The following is a 17,910-nucleotide window of genomic DNA, read 5'->3' as shown; positions in this document are numbered from 1 at the left end:
AAAATAAATTAATTATATGGATTTGTCATGAAGAGACGGTCTCATACAAGACTTGTTGATAACTCATACTATCTCCTTTTAAATTAGAATCAAAGAGAAAGCATTTTTAAAGTAAATATAGATATTCCTTAAACTATAAATTTCTTGAGTGCTTATTTGAGAAGAAAATTCAATTCATATTATTGTTAATCGATTAATCTGTTCAAACATCACTGCTGACGAAGTCTTTTACTATTAGTATTTCTTAGCAATTCAATATGTTATTTGTGCAGAATTAAAAATCATGAGAATTCAAATATAGTGTAAAAAATATTTAATCAAACGATTTAAATAAAATTTTATTTTACTATATTTTTTCTTACACATTATTTGTAATAATATAAATAAATTTAAATAAAAAACAATAAAAAAAACTTATGCAGCATGTATCTCAAAATAGAGGTAGTATGTTGTAAAATTATTATAGTCATCAATCATCAAGATGATTTTTCTAAACGTGTTGAATTGTAAGAAAATTCAATATTGATTTGGTCTTAGTTGAATTAGTAGTGAGTCATATTACCAAAGTGTACATAAATGATTGGACGGCTCAAATTCTACGATACAGACATGGGATGAGTTTTCTAAGGAAACTACCACAATTTTAAAATAATAACGTAGAAAATGAGATGATTAAAGTTAGACAAATATGACCATCAAGTTAACTAAGAGATTTTTCAATTAAAATTACACTAATTTTTTATTCCTATTATCACCTATCAAACGGACTGTTAAGATAGTCTCTCGCAAGTGTTTGGGTATTGCATTTCATTTTTTTCAACTTTTTTACAAACATGACATTTTCAAAAAGATTTTCATGAAAACATTTGACCTTTTTAATTTTTAATATATAACTTATCCGATTAATACAACACCTTTGTTCCTGTTTGGATTTGTAGGACAAATAATTAAAAACTTAATCTCCTGATTTATATTTAATCAAGAGTAAAGTGCTGGTGAAAGTTTGTCTTTACTATCTTGCCAAATTATGCAGTAAAATCACCGGAGAAAATGGATGTTCCTGTAAAATACAACAAGGGGTTAGTAGGGCCCGAAATGTTTTTTCGAAGACCCACTCCGACGCCCAAGTCAGTATCAGTTTGAGACAAATTGCCTAATAGGTCCTTCCAGGAGCACTGTGGCTGCAAGGTGGATTACTACTTAGGACTTATTTTGATGTGAGGTCTTTGTGATTAATATCTGACAAATGTTCTTTTGTATATTATTTAGAACAATAGTAATTATTCTCTTAAATTTATGAATTTGCAATTAATGTTCTTCTGAAAATCAACGTGAGTTCTTCAATCCTCCCAGATGAATGTTACCAAATTACCTACTAATCTTATTAATTTCTCCTAGATTAACGTTAAATTAATCCTCCTAAATAGTTTTCTGCCATAACTACTTATGACTAATATTTTACATGTACAATTGCCCCCCCAAACCTATGAATTTAATTTCAAGAATTTATAGGTTTATCTTAAGAATCAAACATTGATTTTAACAGATTGCTTCTTCCCTGAGCTCATATAAGAATCAAGCAGACTTTCCCTCATTATTCCTTCATCTTCAGTATTAGATATGGGCTTGAACAGGTTGTCAATCATTTCAACTATTTTTGTTGAGTTTAATTTTCTGGGACGTCTTCAAGTCTTCATTCTTCAAATTCCTGGTAACATGAAAAATCTGAGTACTTTGACCTTTTCCTTCTTCTGGGAACATCCATGTAATTTCTTTCATCAATTTTTCTGATCATTTCTCACTTGGTGCAATTTTCCGGAAAATTATTGAACAAGCCACAACTACTACAACACTCTTTCCTCATTATCCCTATTTGATTGTACTAACATTAAATGCACATCCAATCACTGTTCCCCACTCCTATAACTTTGAATTTTTGGCGATTTTATCTTGACGGTTAATCTTCTAATTCAAATTGTTGTCAGATATTAATCACAAAGACCTCACGTCAAAATAAGTCCTAAGTATTAATCCACATTGCAGCTGCAGTGCTCCTGGAAGGACCTATTAGGCAATTTGTCTCAAACTGATACTAACTTGGGTGTCGGAGTGGGTCCCTGGAAAAACATTTCGGGCCCTACGAACCCCTTGTTGCATTTTACAGGAACAACCATCTTCTCCAGTGATCTTACTGCATAACTTGGCAAGATAGTAAAGACATGCTTACACCAGCACTTTGCTCTTGATTAAATATAAATTATGAGATTAAGTTTTTAATTAATTGTCCTACAAATCCAAACAGAAACAACTTAATTGAATCGAATTGAAAATATTAAAACCTTGTGCAATGTACAAATGCGTAACGTTGGTTAGTTATACTGAATTAGATTGCAAATATTATAAAATAACTAATTGGATTGTAAGTTTGTCTCAGCACAGACTTTTATCTTTGGATTGTAAGTAGAGTCTCATATAACACTTGCTGAATCAGTACTGTTGAAATATAGTGACTCGAACAAGTCAATATATAGGACGAAGAAGACCTCCGCAGGTCGCGTAGAACTCCGCGGGGTGCGGAGCTGTCTCTGCTTCATGTCCGCGGGGCGCGGAGCTGCTTCTGTTTCCACTTCGCGGCTCGCGTAGTTTTACATGGCTCGCGTAATGGCGGTTTCTTGGCACTTTTTTGGCCGGTTACTCTTAGTCTTTGACGGTTTTGTGTATTTTCTTTACCCTAATTTCTTTTTGTTATGAGGTATAATATATAAAGGCCCCATGTAATTAGAATTAGAAGAGATGCAATGCAAAACACAAAGTGAGGAAAACTAAGAGAGAAAAAGCTTGGAGAGCCATTGTTGTGGTTTCTCGTGTTCATCTTGTAATCTCCCGGTTTATAGTGAAAAGTTTATTCTCGGTGCCGGTGGATGTAGCTATCACGTTGATAGTGAACCACGTTAATTTCTCGGTGTGATTTTCTTTATTGTTTGTTTGAATCTTTATTGTTTCATTATTGTTTTACGATCTTCGCTTCCGCTGTCGCACAACAAGTACTATTCTACTAGTTTCAAAAAATTTTATTAGATTGTAAGTTTGTCTCAGTGCAGACTTTTTCCAATTTATAATGATGTGCGTGATTTTTTCAATATAATGGTGAAATTTTTTTGCATTAAAAACCTTCAACTAATTGTAAATTTCAATTGGATTACTGCTAGATCAAAATGGAATTTTAATTTTTTTATTTTTATCAGTCAATCTCCTGTAAAACAGCCGCATACGTACTGCTCACAGATTCAATCCATAATTTTAAAGTTGTTATTTTAAAGCGTGAATTGAACATTTTGGACCTTGAAATAAGCATTTTAAACGTTCGATTTGACAATCTTTTAAACCATTAAAATAGATATTTCAAGTCTTGAAATGAATATTTTACAGTTAGAGTAAGTAGAATATAAAATTAAAATGGATATTTCTTAACCATCCCAATGCCAAAACCATCTTAATGGGCCAATTCAGCCAAACCCCTACCCAAATCTATGGGCCATGCCAGCCCATACCTTACCCTATGAGCCATAACTGCCCATACCCTAACCCATCCCTGTACTCCATACAAGCCCATACCCTATCTTACCCTATCGGCCTTAACAGCCCATATCCTTTCCTACCTTATGGGCTATACCAGCCCATACTCTATCTTAACTTGTGGTTCATGCCAGCCCATACCCTTTCTACCCTATGGGCCATTAGCCCATACCCTTTCCTACTCTACCCTATGGCCTTCTATATGCCCCTACCCTACCCGAAACTCCTACACACCCATAGCTACGGCCCTAAAGACCCATAACCCCTACTACACTACAAACCCTATGCTAACCTATAATCCCTACCCCCAAGCCCTCACAGCCCAGCCTACAATTGTAGGCAGCCAAGAAGAGCTTGTTTTTGTTTAAACTAACGATGTGGGACTGCATCTTATTTTGTATAACCTTCTTTTCTCCTTTTGTTTTGCATTTCATTTGTTTCTAGTTCCATTCTTTATTAGTTCACATCACTATAAGTTTGCTTTCTAATAATTGTTTTTAGTTTACAATATTACTGTTTGGTAATTTCTTCTTGTTTTATATTTGCAATAATATTAAGAGGTGACGATTTGATGCAAGTAAATTATTTTAGGGAGATTAATTTTGACCGCTTCATAGAATGACTAGGTTAAGCAATTTCTAGTTTGACTAGTTATTACTTATTATAGTAGTTGTTCCTTGTATGTTTTGTGTCCAAGTTGGAGGAAGCTAAACATAGTGTTAAAATGCGGTAATGGTCAGCTTGCTATCATAGGGCCGACCCTAAGCAAGTGCAAGCCGTGCTTACGCCCCGGGCCTCTAAAAAGTGTTAGTTGAACTATTGCAAAGATTCGAATTTTTCTATATAAAATAGTTTAGGAGCTCATCAATAATCTTTCGTCCCAGATCCCTAAAACTTAGGGCCTGACCTGATTATGGAAGGCCGTTGTATCAACAAATATAAACATGTGCCATGTGATATGAATGTATTGCTTATGGGTTTTCTAATTTGTACTTGGCTTATCAGATCGATGTATATGGTGACCATCAAATGGCGAATCATGTGTGGCATGTTTGGTTGGCTTACTATCGATGAGTAACATATGTTTTTTCCGTACAATATGTTTATAGGAAATAGAAATGCATATGTTGTTAGGCGGATGGGTAGGTGGTAGGACTTGAAGTAAGAAAAATAGAGGACTATGGAGAGATATTGGAGATATAGAAATGGCATGGGTGGATCAAGAGCAAAGAGGAGTCAAGAAAGAAAGACATGGTTGAATTTGTAGATGTTTACTACAAAAATAAGTCCACGTTATCATATCTTAAAAATTTTTGGGTTTAATATGATCCAAATATAGGCCGAGATAACAACAAAACTCTGAATTGACTGCAAAATGTGTTTTGTAACCATTGTCAAAATCGTATTTTTGCACTATGGTAAGATGAATTTGATTTTATATGTTATTTAGATACTTCTACGGTTTTGGAAAAAGTCCCTAGTAAAACCCTACCCAAAATACTAAATGAAAATCCTTCTCTCAAGTACAAAATTAAGGCAATCCGTATAAGTGGGAATTCAGTTTTCATTGTTTTTTTCCTCTTTTTCTTTTAGGTTTTATTTTAATGGATCGTTTGTATGGACCGTCTCAAGATGAAACGGTCTCATACAAGACGGGCTTATTTTGATGTCATCTAATGAAAAGGTTGCATGGGCTATTAAAGATGTTGGTGCAAGGTCTAAAATCTAAATTGTGTAAAAATGTTGATGTTAATGCTAGGTCTAAATTGTGTTGAGGAGCTGTTGAGTTTGTTACCACCATTGAATACATGGTTAGTTATCATACAACATCGTAATTTATTTTGATTGATTTTTGCATTTTGTGATGTGAGATTAGGAGATTATGAACTACTTATTTTGTTGAGGAACGGTACATAAATGTCAAGAAATTAATTTAATCAAAAATTTAAGTTGATTATTAAAGCATCAGAGTATTCGTTGATAATAAAAAATTAATATTAATATTAAAATTGAAAAATTAACAAAAAATTATATTATTCACCATAATTTTTCTTTAAAATACAGAATACCACTACATGTTTACAATTGAGCAGCATCTTTGTCTAGTTTCATACTAAAAAATTAATGAGATTTAGATTTGAAATAACGGTTAATAGGAAGTATTTTTGAATAATTTTTTAATATTTAACGAGACTGATACTGTGTGATATAGACTTGTTAACTTTTGATAGCCTTAGACTATTCACTATAATGAAACGTCGCCTTCAAATCCTGCAAAATAGACTGGCCTTGGATTTCGAAATTACCATTTATTTATTCTCATTTTCTCGTTCATTAATGATATACTTCCTCCGTATATTGTTGCAACATTCCGATATTGTTTCTATATTTGCATGGACATGGAAATTAAGAAAAGTGATTGACCTACGCTGTAATTGATTGTTTATTTTATAGATTATAGTATTTTATTATTAATTGAAAAAGAAAAAGAAAAAATAAATTGTTAGGTTACTTTATAGGGTATAGTATAATTATAGTATTTTATTATAAAGTATAGAGTAAGATAAAAATAAGAATAGGTAGAACTTTAAATAATTGTTTTATTAATAAAAACGGAAATGTAACAAATAATATGAAATTGCCAAAAATAAAAAATGTAAAGAGTATTATAAAACGGAGAAAGTAATTTATTAAAATTCAAATCAAAGAAATCATTCTTAATTCTAAGTAATACAGACTGATCATTTGATTTGATGAACATCTTCAAGAAACTTTTCAATACAAAAAATTTACAATTAATTTAATTTTTAAGGCCAGCATTCAAAAGAGTTCCTCAGAGATTTATTCTTCAAACAAAAAAACTGCTAAAGAATAGATGCGCTAGAATCACACAATAATGGAGTGAATCCTTAACAATAATAATAATAATAATAATAATTTAGCCAATTGTTAAATAACACTACTCAATATCTACTTTTACAATAATAACCTAATCGTACAAGAAATTATCGAAAAAGAAATATTTGTCAATAAGATTGTGTTGTTACTTGTTGGTACTTAGCTGTGGTCAGACTGAGGGGCAAAATTGGAATAATGATGAAATAAATATGAATCAAGCATAAACAGAACCACAAGATAAAGCCATTAAAAGCATAGCCGCTTGCTCAACTTCACCTAATTTATCTCTAAAATTATCATTACTTTGTCTAATCTCTGAGGCAATTATTTTAATCTTCAATGGCATTGCAAGGCTTCCATTACTGCCGATCTTCTTTCCGTTATTTTTGTCTACTCTTCCGTTATTCAATCCTAAAAGTGCTCTTCTTCTCTTATGATATTTGATTCCACATGCATTACACAGTGACTGAAAAGTGAAAATGCACAATTACAAAATAGCGTCAGAATATTTTCATTAATTTGAAATCAAAAGCTTAAAAAGGGATTAATCGTTTACCTTAGGCCCAGCCGGACCGCCACGCCATAAAGGAGTGGTTGTTGTTTGACAACAAGCACATCTCTTCAATTCATTGTTACTGCTTTGCGATTCTGAAACCGAACACTGCTAAAAATATTCAAACAAATTTAGATTAGCATAGCATTCTTCACCAGAAATCAAATAATTTTTTTGATGAATTTTTTAAAGTATTAATCACCTCTTCCTTTAGATCTAACATTATGATCAAACAAAAAAGAATTAAATTAGAGATCGGAAAATGATCAAATTAAGCGAAGGCAATGTGTGATCAAACAAAATTGGCGGGATTTTGGAAATTAGGTTAAAAGAGGCGGCGGAAGGAAAATTTTGAAAGCGAAAAGGTAGGGAATGTGGCATGAAGCAGAACAGAGATGAGTGTGTGTATATAAAGCAGGAAGGCCAAAGGGACTGTACACATTATTTTGTTGTTGCCCGCCGAACCCTAGCATCCTCTTAAATTTTATTTGCTCAATTTAAGATACAATATATTACGCTTTTTTATTTGATCAAATTTTAGGGACAATTTCTTTCTTAGCTGGACCCGGATTTATATGTTTTGAAAATTTTAGGTCTGAATTTGGACCGGTCGCTTTGATAGTTTACGTTTTAAATGGATTTTAATTATTTTAAAATTTTTTATTTTAATGTTTGATTACTAACAAAATGGGTTTATAGTAATGAAACATTAACATAAAAATTATCAAAATTAGAAATTTTCATTAATCTAAAATTTTATTGAAATCACTTTATATCCGCTCCTAATTTTAGGGTTTGGGTTCAATTTTTCTAGAACCAACGAATCTAGGTTTGAGTTTAAGATCAAAAAAAATATATAGAACCATCACCTAAAACCCTTCTTTGAACACATTTTAGACCCAAATTCTTTCCGGACAAAAGCTATAGACTCATTTTAGTACTTAGGGAACTTTTAAAATTTTTAAAAAGTTATATACATATAATTAAATTAAGACTCATTGTGTAATGGGTTGGATCTAGAGAAGGTGTGATGGATCTAGGATAGGTCTAGGTCTTAAATGGTTACAGAGAGAGTATGGTGCAAATTTGGGTTTAAAATAATTGGATCCAAATCTAAAATAGAGGCGGAACTTATAGAGTTTTAAACTCATAAAGCCATAACCATCTCCAAGCATCACCGTATCAAATTAAGGTCAAATTCTAAAAAATATGAGTGATTAGCGCTCTGCTTGCCGTCAACTTTTTATAAAGTTTTTTTAATAATAATAATAATAATAATAATAATAATAACAAATATTATTATTATTATTATTATTATTATTATTATAAGGACCACATTGGCATTGTCATGGAAAGGATTGTAATTTTGATAATTATGTGGATAGTGTGTATGGAGCTGTTATGTTCACCTAGTGCTGAAGAAAATGTTGCAATAAATAAATAATTTGTCTGTCTTTCATTAAGCACCACCAAATATTATGGGCAGGAATTTGTCCCAATTTCTGTCACTGTCCCTTGTATTTATAAGTACATTGCTCCTATTTATCGTCTTTTATTTGTTTGAATATGCATGGATTAATACTTTTATGTAATGTAGTAATTTGTATCATAAATTGACTATTCAATTTGGACTCTTTTTTTAAAAACTTTTTCTCCATTAATTTTTAATTGAATTGGCTTTTCAATATTAACATGATAAGAGGGCCACTCGTTTAATTCCCGTGTATTCGTTTATGTGAGGCGGAACATTCACATTTTTAACCCGGTGTTACGGGATGTTATAAATCTATAATCATAAAAAATTTCACCAAAAACTGATTTGGCCATACTATATCCTTCTACTTCATTTAGCTACCTTTCACCATAACTTAAGTGAAAATTTTAAAAAATTAGTAGGGTTAATTTTTTTTCGGTTATACCACTTCCATTTTGATTTACTTGTCATATAAAAACTTTTTTGGTATTGTTAATATTGAAGCTTATTTTATATATGGCGACTAATGTAAGAAAAAATATTGTCAAGTGGTATTTTGTTTGAATAATCAAATCCCCTATTTTCATAATTTATATTATTTTTAGTTATGCATAAGTCAAGATATAAATAACCTAAATAATGAATTAGATTTTGTAAAAAAGTGAAATTTAGCAAGTATAATAGTACGAGAGAAGTATATGAAAGAGGTGTTTGGCAAGTAGTTTTTTATTGGAGTTTGGTTGACTTTTATCTTTTAGCTTTTTGGTTAGTTAAACAGTGAAAAAAATAATTAGTAAATGGCTTTTAACCTAGTTGAAAAGCTAACTTTTAATTCAAAACCATAAAACTACTCATGTTAACTTTTTACAATGATTTTTTCGTTAATAAACAACCAACAACTAGCAAATAATTTTTACCAAACATCTCCTTAACAACTGGCTTGTCAGCCAATACTTTCAAAAATCAAAATGAGCTAAAATTTAATTAACAACCATTTGCCAAATAGACTCAAAGTGAACATTAATACATACATATAGTGAATAATAAATGCCACAATATCAATGTCAATGATAAATGTCATAAACCACAATAGACCTATTTTATTCTCAACACACAAGTTCAGCATTGTAGTTATGATAGTAAGATTGTGTCCCAAGAACACTACAATTTATATAGATATAAGAAAGGTCCTAACCAAACTCATCATGCATAATACCTCTGTCCAACTGTGATTGCTATAATTTATTAAAAATAATAATCCGCAATCTTTGTACATGGCAATGGACTCCTTGCTTTAAATGAACCATGAAATAAACAACACCGTAAAAAAGATTAGTTTGCAATGATGAACGTCACCAGAAATCTTGATATAGATTGAAGGCGACTAGGATAATTTCCTTTTATGATATTTTCCCCACAAAGGTACTTGGGTTATGAGACCGCAAATTTACAATGAGATACAATCAATCACATCAACCGATTAGTACGAACCGATTGAACTAAATGTGTAACATGCTCAAATATCTTAATCTTAATCTTCCGATTAATTATTCTGAAATTTTTTAATTCGAAATTCTAATCCTTTGGTTATCTAATTCAAATCACTTTTAATTCCTAAACTTTTTTCTGATTTTGTAATTTCTTCCAAATATTAAAGTTAATATATATATATATATATATATATATATATATATATATATATATATATATGTGTGTGTGTGTGTGTATATATATATATAATATATATATATATATATATATATATATATATATATATATATATATATGTATATATATATATATATATATATATATATATATATATGTATATATATATATATATATATGTATATATATATATATATATATATATGTATATATATATATATATATATATATATATACATATATACATATATATATATACATATATATATATATACATATATATATATACATATATATATATATATACATATATATATATATACACATATATATATATATATATACATATATATATATACATATATATATATATACATATATATATATATACATATATATATATATACATATATATATATATATATATATATATATATATATATATATATATATATATATATATATATATATATATATAAAAGTATATATACATATATATATATATATATACACACATATATATGTATATACATATATATATATATATATATATATATATATATATATATATATATATATATATATATATATATATATATATATATATATATATATATATATTCTTATATATACATATATATATATATATATACACACACATATATATGTATATACATATATATATATATATATATATATATATATATATATATATATATATATACATATATATATATATATATAAATATATATATATATATATATACATATATATATATATACATATATATATATATACATATATATATATATATACATATATATATATATATACATATATATATATATATATATACATATATATATATATATATATATATATATATATATATATATATATATATATATATATATATATATATATATATTCTTAAATTTCTTTATAAGCACTAAAATATTATTTAATTATTTTATACTACGTAAAGTAAAATTTTAATATTATATTTACGATTTTTGTTAAAACGTTACGTTTCAATTTTGTTTCCTTAAACTAACTTTACTACTTATCATTTTAACCTTACAGCTTTGATTTAATTATTTTATACCTAAAAATTAACTATATTTTTCTTATTAACTTTAAGTATAGTTTTAACAAAAAAATTTTAAGTAAACTATCATATTTTCATAATCAAACGTTAATCAAACTTTCCTATTAATCTAAAACATTTCACGTGTATAAATTAAAACAAAAATTTAATGAACCAAAATCCTTTCTACATCAATTCATGATGTTCATCATTTACACAAGGTATCACCATTTCCTTACACAAGTTAACCTCCTTCTATACTCCTAACACTCTTTTCCATACAATCTTATGAACTAAAAAGTTGCCCAAAATCCATTATAAATACCCCCCTTAGCAATGAGATCACTTGCACCCCCATCGTCAAAATCTTTCTACCATTCTTTCTTATATCTTTACTTCATTAACATCTTACTAACTTTATACCCTTTTTATTAGTTGAAGAATCAAATAGAGATGGAGCTTGATCTTATCAGTTCTTAAGCCAAAAATCATCAACTTTTGAAAAGTCAAGTATTATCTTTTGGAACTTGGATATCATTTTTTTGGGGTAATTGAAGATCTATTTCTTTAAAGCTTTGAGCCTTGAAAACTTTCTCTTTTGGAGCTTATTTCTTTGAGTTCTTATTTTCCTATTATTATTCTCTTACTTGGTTTAGCACCACCTTTGGAAGAAAATGGTATACATTTTCTTAACTTTCTCATTATGTGATATTTATTCATGGTTACTTGATATATAAAAAGTATGATCAACATGATTTTATTTTGATCATTTAAACTTTACATGGTTATATTAAAGTCATATCCAGTTTAGTGATATTTTCGTCAAAAAAATAATACTTTTGGGACACTAAAAAAATGAGTTATAAATATGAAAAATTTGATTAATATGATAATGTAGATATATATGAATTTTTTTATGTGAAATATTATTTTAAGTTTCATGTATGTTAGCTTTATGAACTTTCGCATTGAGAAAATACTTTAAAATAATATCTAGTGATGTTTTTGTGATGAAATCTTGGTAGATAAAATTGATGTGAACTAGAAATTTTAAAAAGAGTATTTTATGAGTACTTTATAAAAGCTAAATGTTAGGATATCATTTTAGATATGTTCCTTGAGTTTTACTTCATTAAAATAACGTTTAATTGAATTTTCGTTTAAAAATATTGTTCTAATAGGAAAAGGTGTTGAATACTTTCTTAATTATTAAAAATAGCTAAGAAAACATATTACTTAAGTTTAAAATAAGTTAAAAGTTTATTAATAAATTTGAAAATTAAAAAAAATTAAATAAGAAATAAATATTAAATGGGCTCTTCTTAACTTGTAACTTTTTGTCAAACTCCTATAACTTGTTGAATCTCATGATAACCCTAGGGTAAATTGTCGTGGATCCTATGTACTTTAATTATTTTTTTTTATATATATATATATATATATCGATTTATGGCTAAAATGATTGTATTAATTATTTAAAACAATAATCATGAATTTTATTAGTTAAATAAACTTATCTCTTTAAAATGATTTCATATCATCTTGGTGTTTTGATAAAATTTTTATTTCGGACTCAAGTAATTATAAAGAATTATTAATCGGTTTATTGGTAAAATAGTTAAACTAATTTGTTGGAATGCTTAGCGTTGTTTTTCTTGAAAAATCATTTCATTTAGATTTTGGATCCTTAATAACTTGTCAGATTATTTTTCATAGTTATGATAGATCCGATTTACTATTTTATTTGGTTATTTGATAAAATACGTTATTAAGTACTTAAAAATATTACCCTTGACTTTTATGATTATTTGTGACATAATAATGACTTAGTTTAGGCTTAGGAATTTTAGTATAGCTACAAAAATTTATTATTTAATTAATATTAATTTATCAGATACTAGTAATTTGTTTCTATTAAAAGGGTAAAATTGTCAAAATTTTGAATCGTGCAAGTTTGACTTATAAGAATGTAAACTACTTCGTTTTAGAGTCTTGTTTGATATTGCATGATATTGATTGTATGACTCTGATAGTAAGGTAATGTCGAACCATGGACCGACATGTAAAATCCCGACGTCCGTGTTGCCCGCACGTAAAATGCGGTGTCAGTCAGGGGGTCCGAAAAAAACCTATCCTGTGCATTCTCGAGTATAACAGTATTGAGAGGAGTGACGACTCCCACCACAGTTTGGGTTAAGGACTACGGTCCTCATCTAACCAGACCCTTACATATATCAGTTGTTATTATTGTTGTGATCTTGTGATGTGCTATGATGGTAAAGTTATGAGGCTTAATCGAACTTTGATTGAATAAGCATTAAGGTTACCAAGTATTTAGTAGCAGTAATAAACTTTTGCAAGTATTGAGAATGTAACTTAATGGCTTAATAAAGGTCAATAATGAGTAATAACCTTCTATATTGTGCTTGATGATTAAGCATGATTTAATTATCGCATCATAAGCTTGTTGAGAAAATTGAACTCGACTTTATTGCTGACCGATTCAATCGGCTGTCATCCGTATTATGGATGACAATATTTTGCAGGAAAATTTAGCTTAGGTTTCGATCCAGGCCGCAACTTTAATTATTCTATCGAGGACTAAGCTGCATTGATTTTACTTGATGACTATATTGTACTTATGTTTTTTTTTTATCGTATTTAAGCAAACCTTATGTTATATTTTTTTAGTTGTAAGATTTTTAACTTATGTTTTAAATGGTTTTAGTTTAAATGGTTTTTAGCAGTTCTGCATTTTACACTTCCGCATTATTTATCTTAAGTATAATTATTAATGTTAATTATCTATCGAGAGTGTTATTCCTGCTACAAAATGATTATGTGCTTATGTAGAGATTAAAACCAAAACACAATAAAAGAGTTTATAATTCTCTTTTATGTTTCAAGAGATTGAGAGACAGATGAGACATAAATTATATTTCAAGATGTAAATAATTTCATGCACCAACTCTTATTTATAGAGTAGAGTAGCAGTGATCAATCCAAATCCATTTACTAAATATATAAAGTAAAACAATAGTTCATAACAACACAACACTCTATGAAATGAAGTTTTGATCCACGAACAAATGTTCTGTTCCAAAGTGCTCGAACGAGCATGAACCAAAATCACTACCACAAACTTTCTGACGCGAAATTTCCTAAGTGCTCAAACGAGCACATGCTCAAACCATCAGACAGTAGCTTTGGAAACAAACTACCAGAACATCATTGATGTGCTCAAACGAGCAACATAGTGCTAGAACAAGCACATCGTTGCTCGAACGAGCATCTTGGTCGAGCACATGTGTTTTGGTTCCATTGTTACGTTCTTGCTTAGTTTATGCTTTAAGCCTTTGGATATGTCCTACATGCTGTAAATACTTAACACAATTAACACTAAATTTAATTTGTTACATTAAATAATCAATCATATCAATCTCAATAAGACAGTGTTGTTCAAGTCCCGTGCACCCCTTTGTAGACTCTAGTAAGATTTAAGCTTGCGGTGTTTTCGACTTAGACCGGAGAAAAGACGAGCAAGGAAAGAACAGAAAGAAGCAATCACTAGTAAAACCCATGAAACGGTGTAGTTTAATTTGTCTTTGAAATTCTGCTTAGGGAGATGGGTGATGTCTGAAATAAGTAGCGCCCTGTAAACAGCCTCAGTGAGTGCATATGCTGTAATTGGGTCGGATTCTTCGGCTAGGACTCCACATTCAGTCAGGCAGACAATGTCATATACACCACTTGTTTCAGAAATTCCTAGAAACTGGCAAATTTTCACACGACCATCGATTCTTTCCTCTGCTGTTAGCTTGTCTCCATGAGTTAGTATTAATATTGGGTTTTGATCTGCAATTTAAGCCACTCATTAATTAGTTTTCAATGCATAATTGATTGGATTTATTTGTTGTAAGGTAGTTGTAAGGGTAGTTGTTAACTAGTTAAGCAACTTTATAAGTGAGTAGTTGTAAGTGTACAAGAGTAGATTTTAGATATTTTTTTCATCTAATTAGTCATGAAAGTTGGTGTTTTTAGGTAAAAGTAATAGTGGTTTATTAGTTATTGAAATATAAATTGTTATAATAAATACAAATGCAAGAAAGAATAAAACAGATTAATAATAGAATTCATACAAAGATTTAATGTGGTTCAATAATAATGTGTTAGATATATTTACGGAACAAAAAGAACATGAAGACTGGAGTATATTATTAATATGAATATGTGATGGAGAAAACTGATACATAATTGTTATAATACCCATAAATAACGAAATTTCTTGAAATGACTAAACCTAACCTTATTAGGTTTAGATTTATTCCAAGTTCAAATCTAGAAACAATAACTAGAAAAGAGTATTTCCTAATGTAAAGAAGATTTAGTTCATATTATCACATAACATTATGAAAAAATGTAAAGAAAATCTTAAACTATTATTTGTGATTTTGAATTACTAGAAGTTATAACATTCTAAAAGCATATATCTGCACTATTAAACTCTACTTTAACTGCTAATTTATCAAACTATGAAATTTTTTGTTAAATCACTAATTGCTACATCAAACATGTTGTTTCTGCAATGTCGTTTCTAATAATTTTTGGGCCCTAGGCGAAAAATAGAAAAAGGACCCTTATATAAGCAAAGTTTCAGTTCGTTTTTATATGTATTTCAGTGGTCATGCGCTTAATTAAGAAACTCAATATTGTAAGTTCCATCCATGTTAGAAGCTATTTACGCAAATACAATTTTTAATAATAAGGATTAACTTAATTTAGGCCCATTCTTGACCCGGGCCCTAGGTGGTTGCACCTCACAACTATCCTTAGAAACGACCTTGCGTTTCCATGCTACCAAACAAGAACTTTAAACATCCAAATAAACAAAAAAAAAAAGATAAAATCCAAGAGTAAGAAAGAATTAAACTCACTGCTTGTTTTTAAAGCCGAGTAGGAGAAGAGTAGTTTGGTTGCTTCCAAAGATGAAGAATCAGATGCCTTGAAGCAATGATACATAAAACTCATATTAGCAACCACCATTACACAATTAACATGTCTCTTAACAAACCTTGTAGCTGTGGAGGTTGATCCCAAGCCAAAATCATCCCCTGAAATGTAGCAAAGTTGATTATGTTGGACCCCTTCATTAGTCCACTGCGACAACTCCATTAGGGTCTCATCCATTGGATCCTCATATCTAAACCCCCTCGAATCGTAGACGCAGAATCCAGCTTTCGTTGATCTTAAAACATTGTGTTCTTCCAGTGTCATTGTTGTGAATTCTGAATTTGTTGAGCTTCCTGTGACAATTACGGAAATTTTAGATTATATAACATATTTCGTGTCTTATTCATTAGTTTAAGGTTTTCATTAAGTTGATTTATTAACAAAAAATATAGTTTATTTTATCTCAAATGAATACGTTGTTTTTGCGTCCAATTTACTATTGCAAGCTGCACCTTCTTTTCATGTCATATTATTGGCATATAATAGAGCATATAATATAATATATTTTGAGGTTGTAACCATCTGTTTAAAATTTTGCATTAATTCTGTTGGTTTTCTTGACATAATATTAGAAATCAACGAAATGGAAGGTTACATGTTCGAACATTAACCACCCTTTATAAGGAGAGCACGTGAAGCATTATCGACACTTCTACCACAGAGTGTTTTTCATATGAGCCGATGATAGAGTGCATATATTTATATAATATATCATGGGGCTTCGACCATAATCTTAAAATTTTGGTTGAAGCTTTCATATATATTAATACTCTTCTAGCATCTTCACATACTCTCATTTTTCATGTCCCAAAATTTAAAATATTTCCAATTAAAACAATATTTAGAATTTTGTCAATTTTTTTTCTAATTATTATATATCAATCACAAGAACAACAATATCGTCAAAACTTAAATTTCAAAAGATTGGGTCAACCCCTTAATATACCAATCATTTGACTAATATTTTTTTTAGTGTATCTGCCCTCTTAGTTTAAAATAATGATTTCACCCCTAAACGAGAATAAAATTGGGTCAACAATTTTTTTAGTGTGTCATACCTGAAGTCTGAGCAAAGGGTATGACTCCAGCCCTTGCAAGTACACTATACATATAATTAACCAAAGAACTCTTCCCACCACCAGTAAATCCCACCAACAAAATAGTGTTAACAGAAGGCATCTCCATCTCCTCCTTATTGATCCCACCAATTGGGACCCACAAATCCCCAGCTCGGTAAGCCAAGAGCCTGCATCGAAGATCATCGAGCCCTTCCGATGCAATTAATGCTAGCCTTTCCATCTCTCGCATCACTTTTAGTCGCGGAGTTAACTCCGCGACATCACATAAACTCGTAACCTTCATGTTACGTAGCTCTTCACTGGTAGCGCATGAGCGCCACCAACAATAGAGGGACGACGATTTATCCTCGTTCCCATCTTCTGAAAACTGCTTGTTGTCTCTCATGATCTCGTGTAATGTACTTAAGAACTGTTTTTAGTGGTAAATTTAGTTGTATGACTTGTATAGAAAGGTAAATTGAATTTATAGATAAGGAGCGGGGACAAATTGCACTACAAACCATGTTCCTGGAAGCTACGCAATTTGTCCGCAAGTGTGGCTTTAACAATGTACTATACTTAAAT

The 17,910-nt window shown here is 29.5% G+C and overlaps 2 protein-coding genes across 3 annotated transcripts; both read right to left on the bottom strand.

The window, feature by feature from the left end:
• Positions 1-6,163: 6,163 nt before the first annotated feature.
• On the bottom strand, positions 6,164-7,575 carry LOC130813968 (GATA transcription factor 15-like). Of its 2 annotated transcripts, none has more exons than XM_057679923.1 (3): positions 7,230-7,575; positions 7,031-7,138; positions 6,164-6,940 (listed from the first exon to the last, which is right to left on the bottom strand). In XM_057679923.1, exons 1-3 carry the CDS (start codon positions 7,248-7,250, stop codon positions 6,689-6,691), a joined length of 381 nt encoding a protein of 126 aa, XP_057535906.1. In that variant the 5' UTR covers positions 7,251-7,575; the 3' UTR covers positions 6,164-6,688. The 2 variants fall into 2 exon arrangements, with proteins under 2 accessions (XP_057535906.1, XP_057535907.1); XM_057679924.1 differs by having other exon boundaries at positions 6,165-6,940; positions 7,031-7,135; positions 7,230-7,574.
• Positions 7,576-14,167: 6,592 nt separating this feature from the next.
• Positions 14,168-17,783, bottom strand: LOC130813967 (uncharacterized). The gene is made up of 3 exons (XM_057679921.1): positions 17,326-17,783; positions 16,192-16,560; positions 14,168-15,112 (listed from the first exon to the last, which is right to left on the bottom strand). Exons 1-3 carry the CDS (start codon positions 17,729-17,731, stop codon positions 14,745-14,747), a joined length of 1,143 nt encoding a protein of 380 aa, XP_057535904.1. The 5' UTR covers positions 17,732-17,783; the 3' UTR covers positions 14,168-14,744.
• Between the last annotated feature and the right edge of the window lie 127 nt (positions 17,784-17,910).

This window comes from Amaranthus tricolor, chromosome 5 (genome assembly GCF_026212465.1).
Source record: "Amaranthus tricolor cultivar Red isolate AtriRed21 chromosome 5, ASM2621246v1, whole genome shotgun sequence".
NCBI lineage: Eukaryota > Viridiplantae > Streptophyta > Magnoliopsida > Caryophyllales > Amaranthaceae > Amaranthus > Amaranthus tricolor.
Note: the sequence above shows the minus strand (reverse complement) of the source record. Positions and strands in the feature narration are given on the sequence as shown.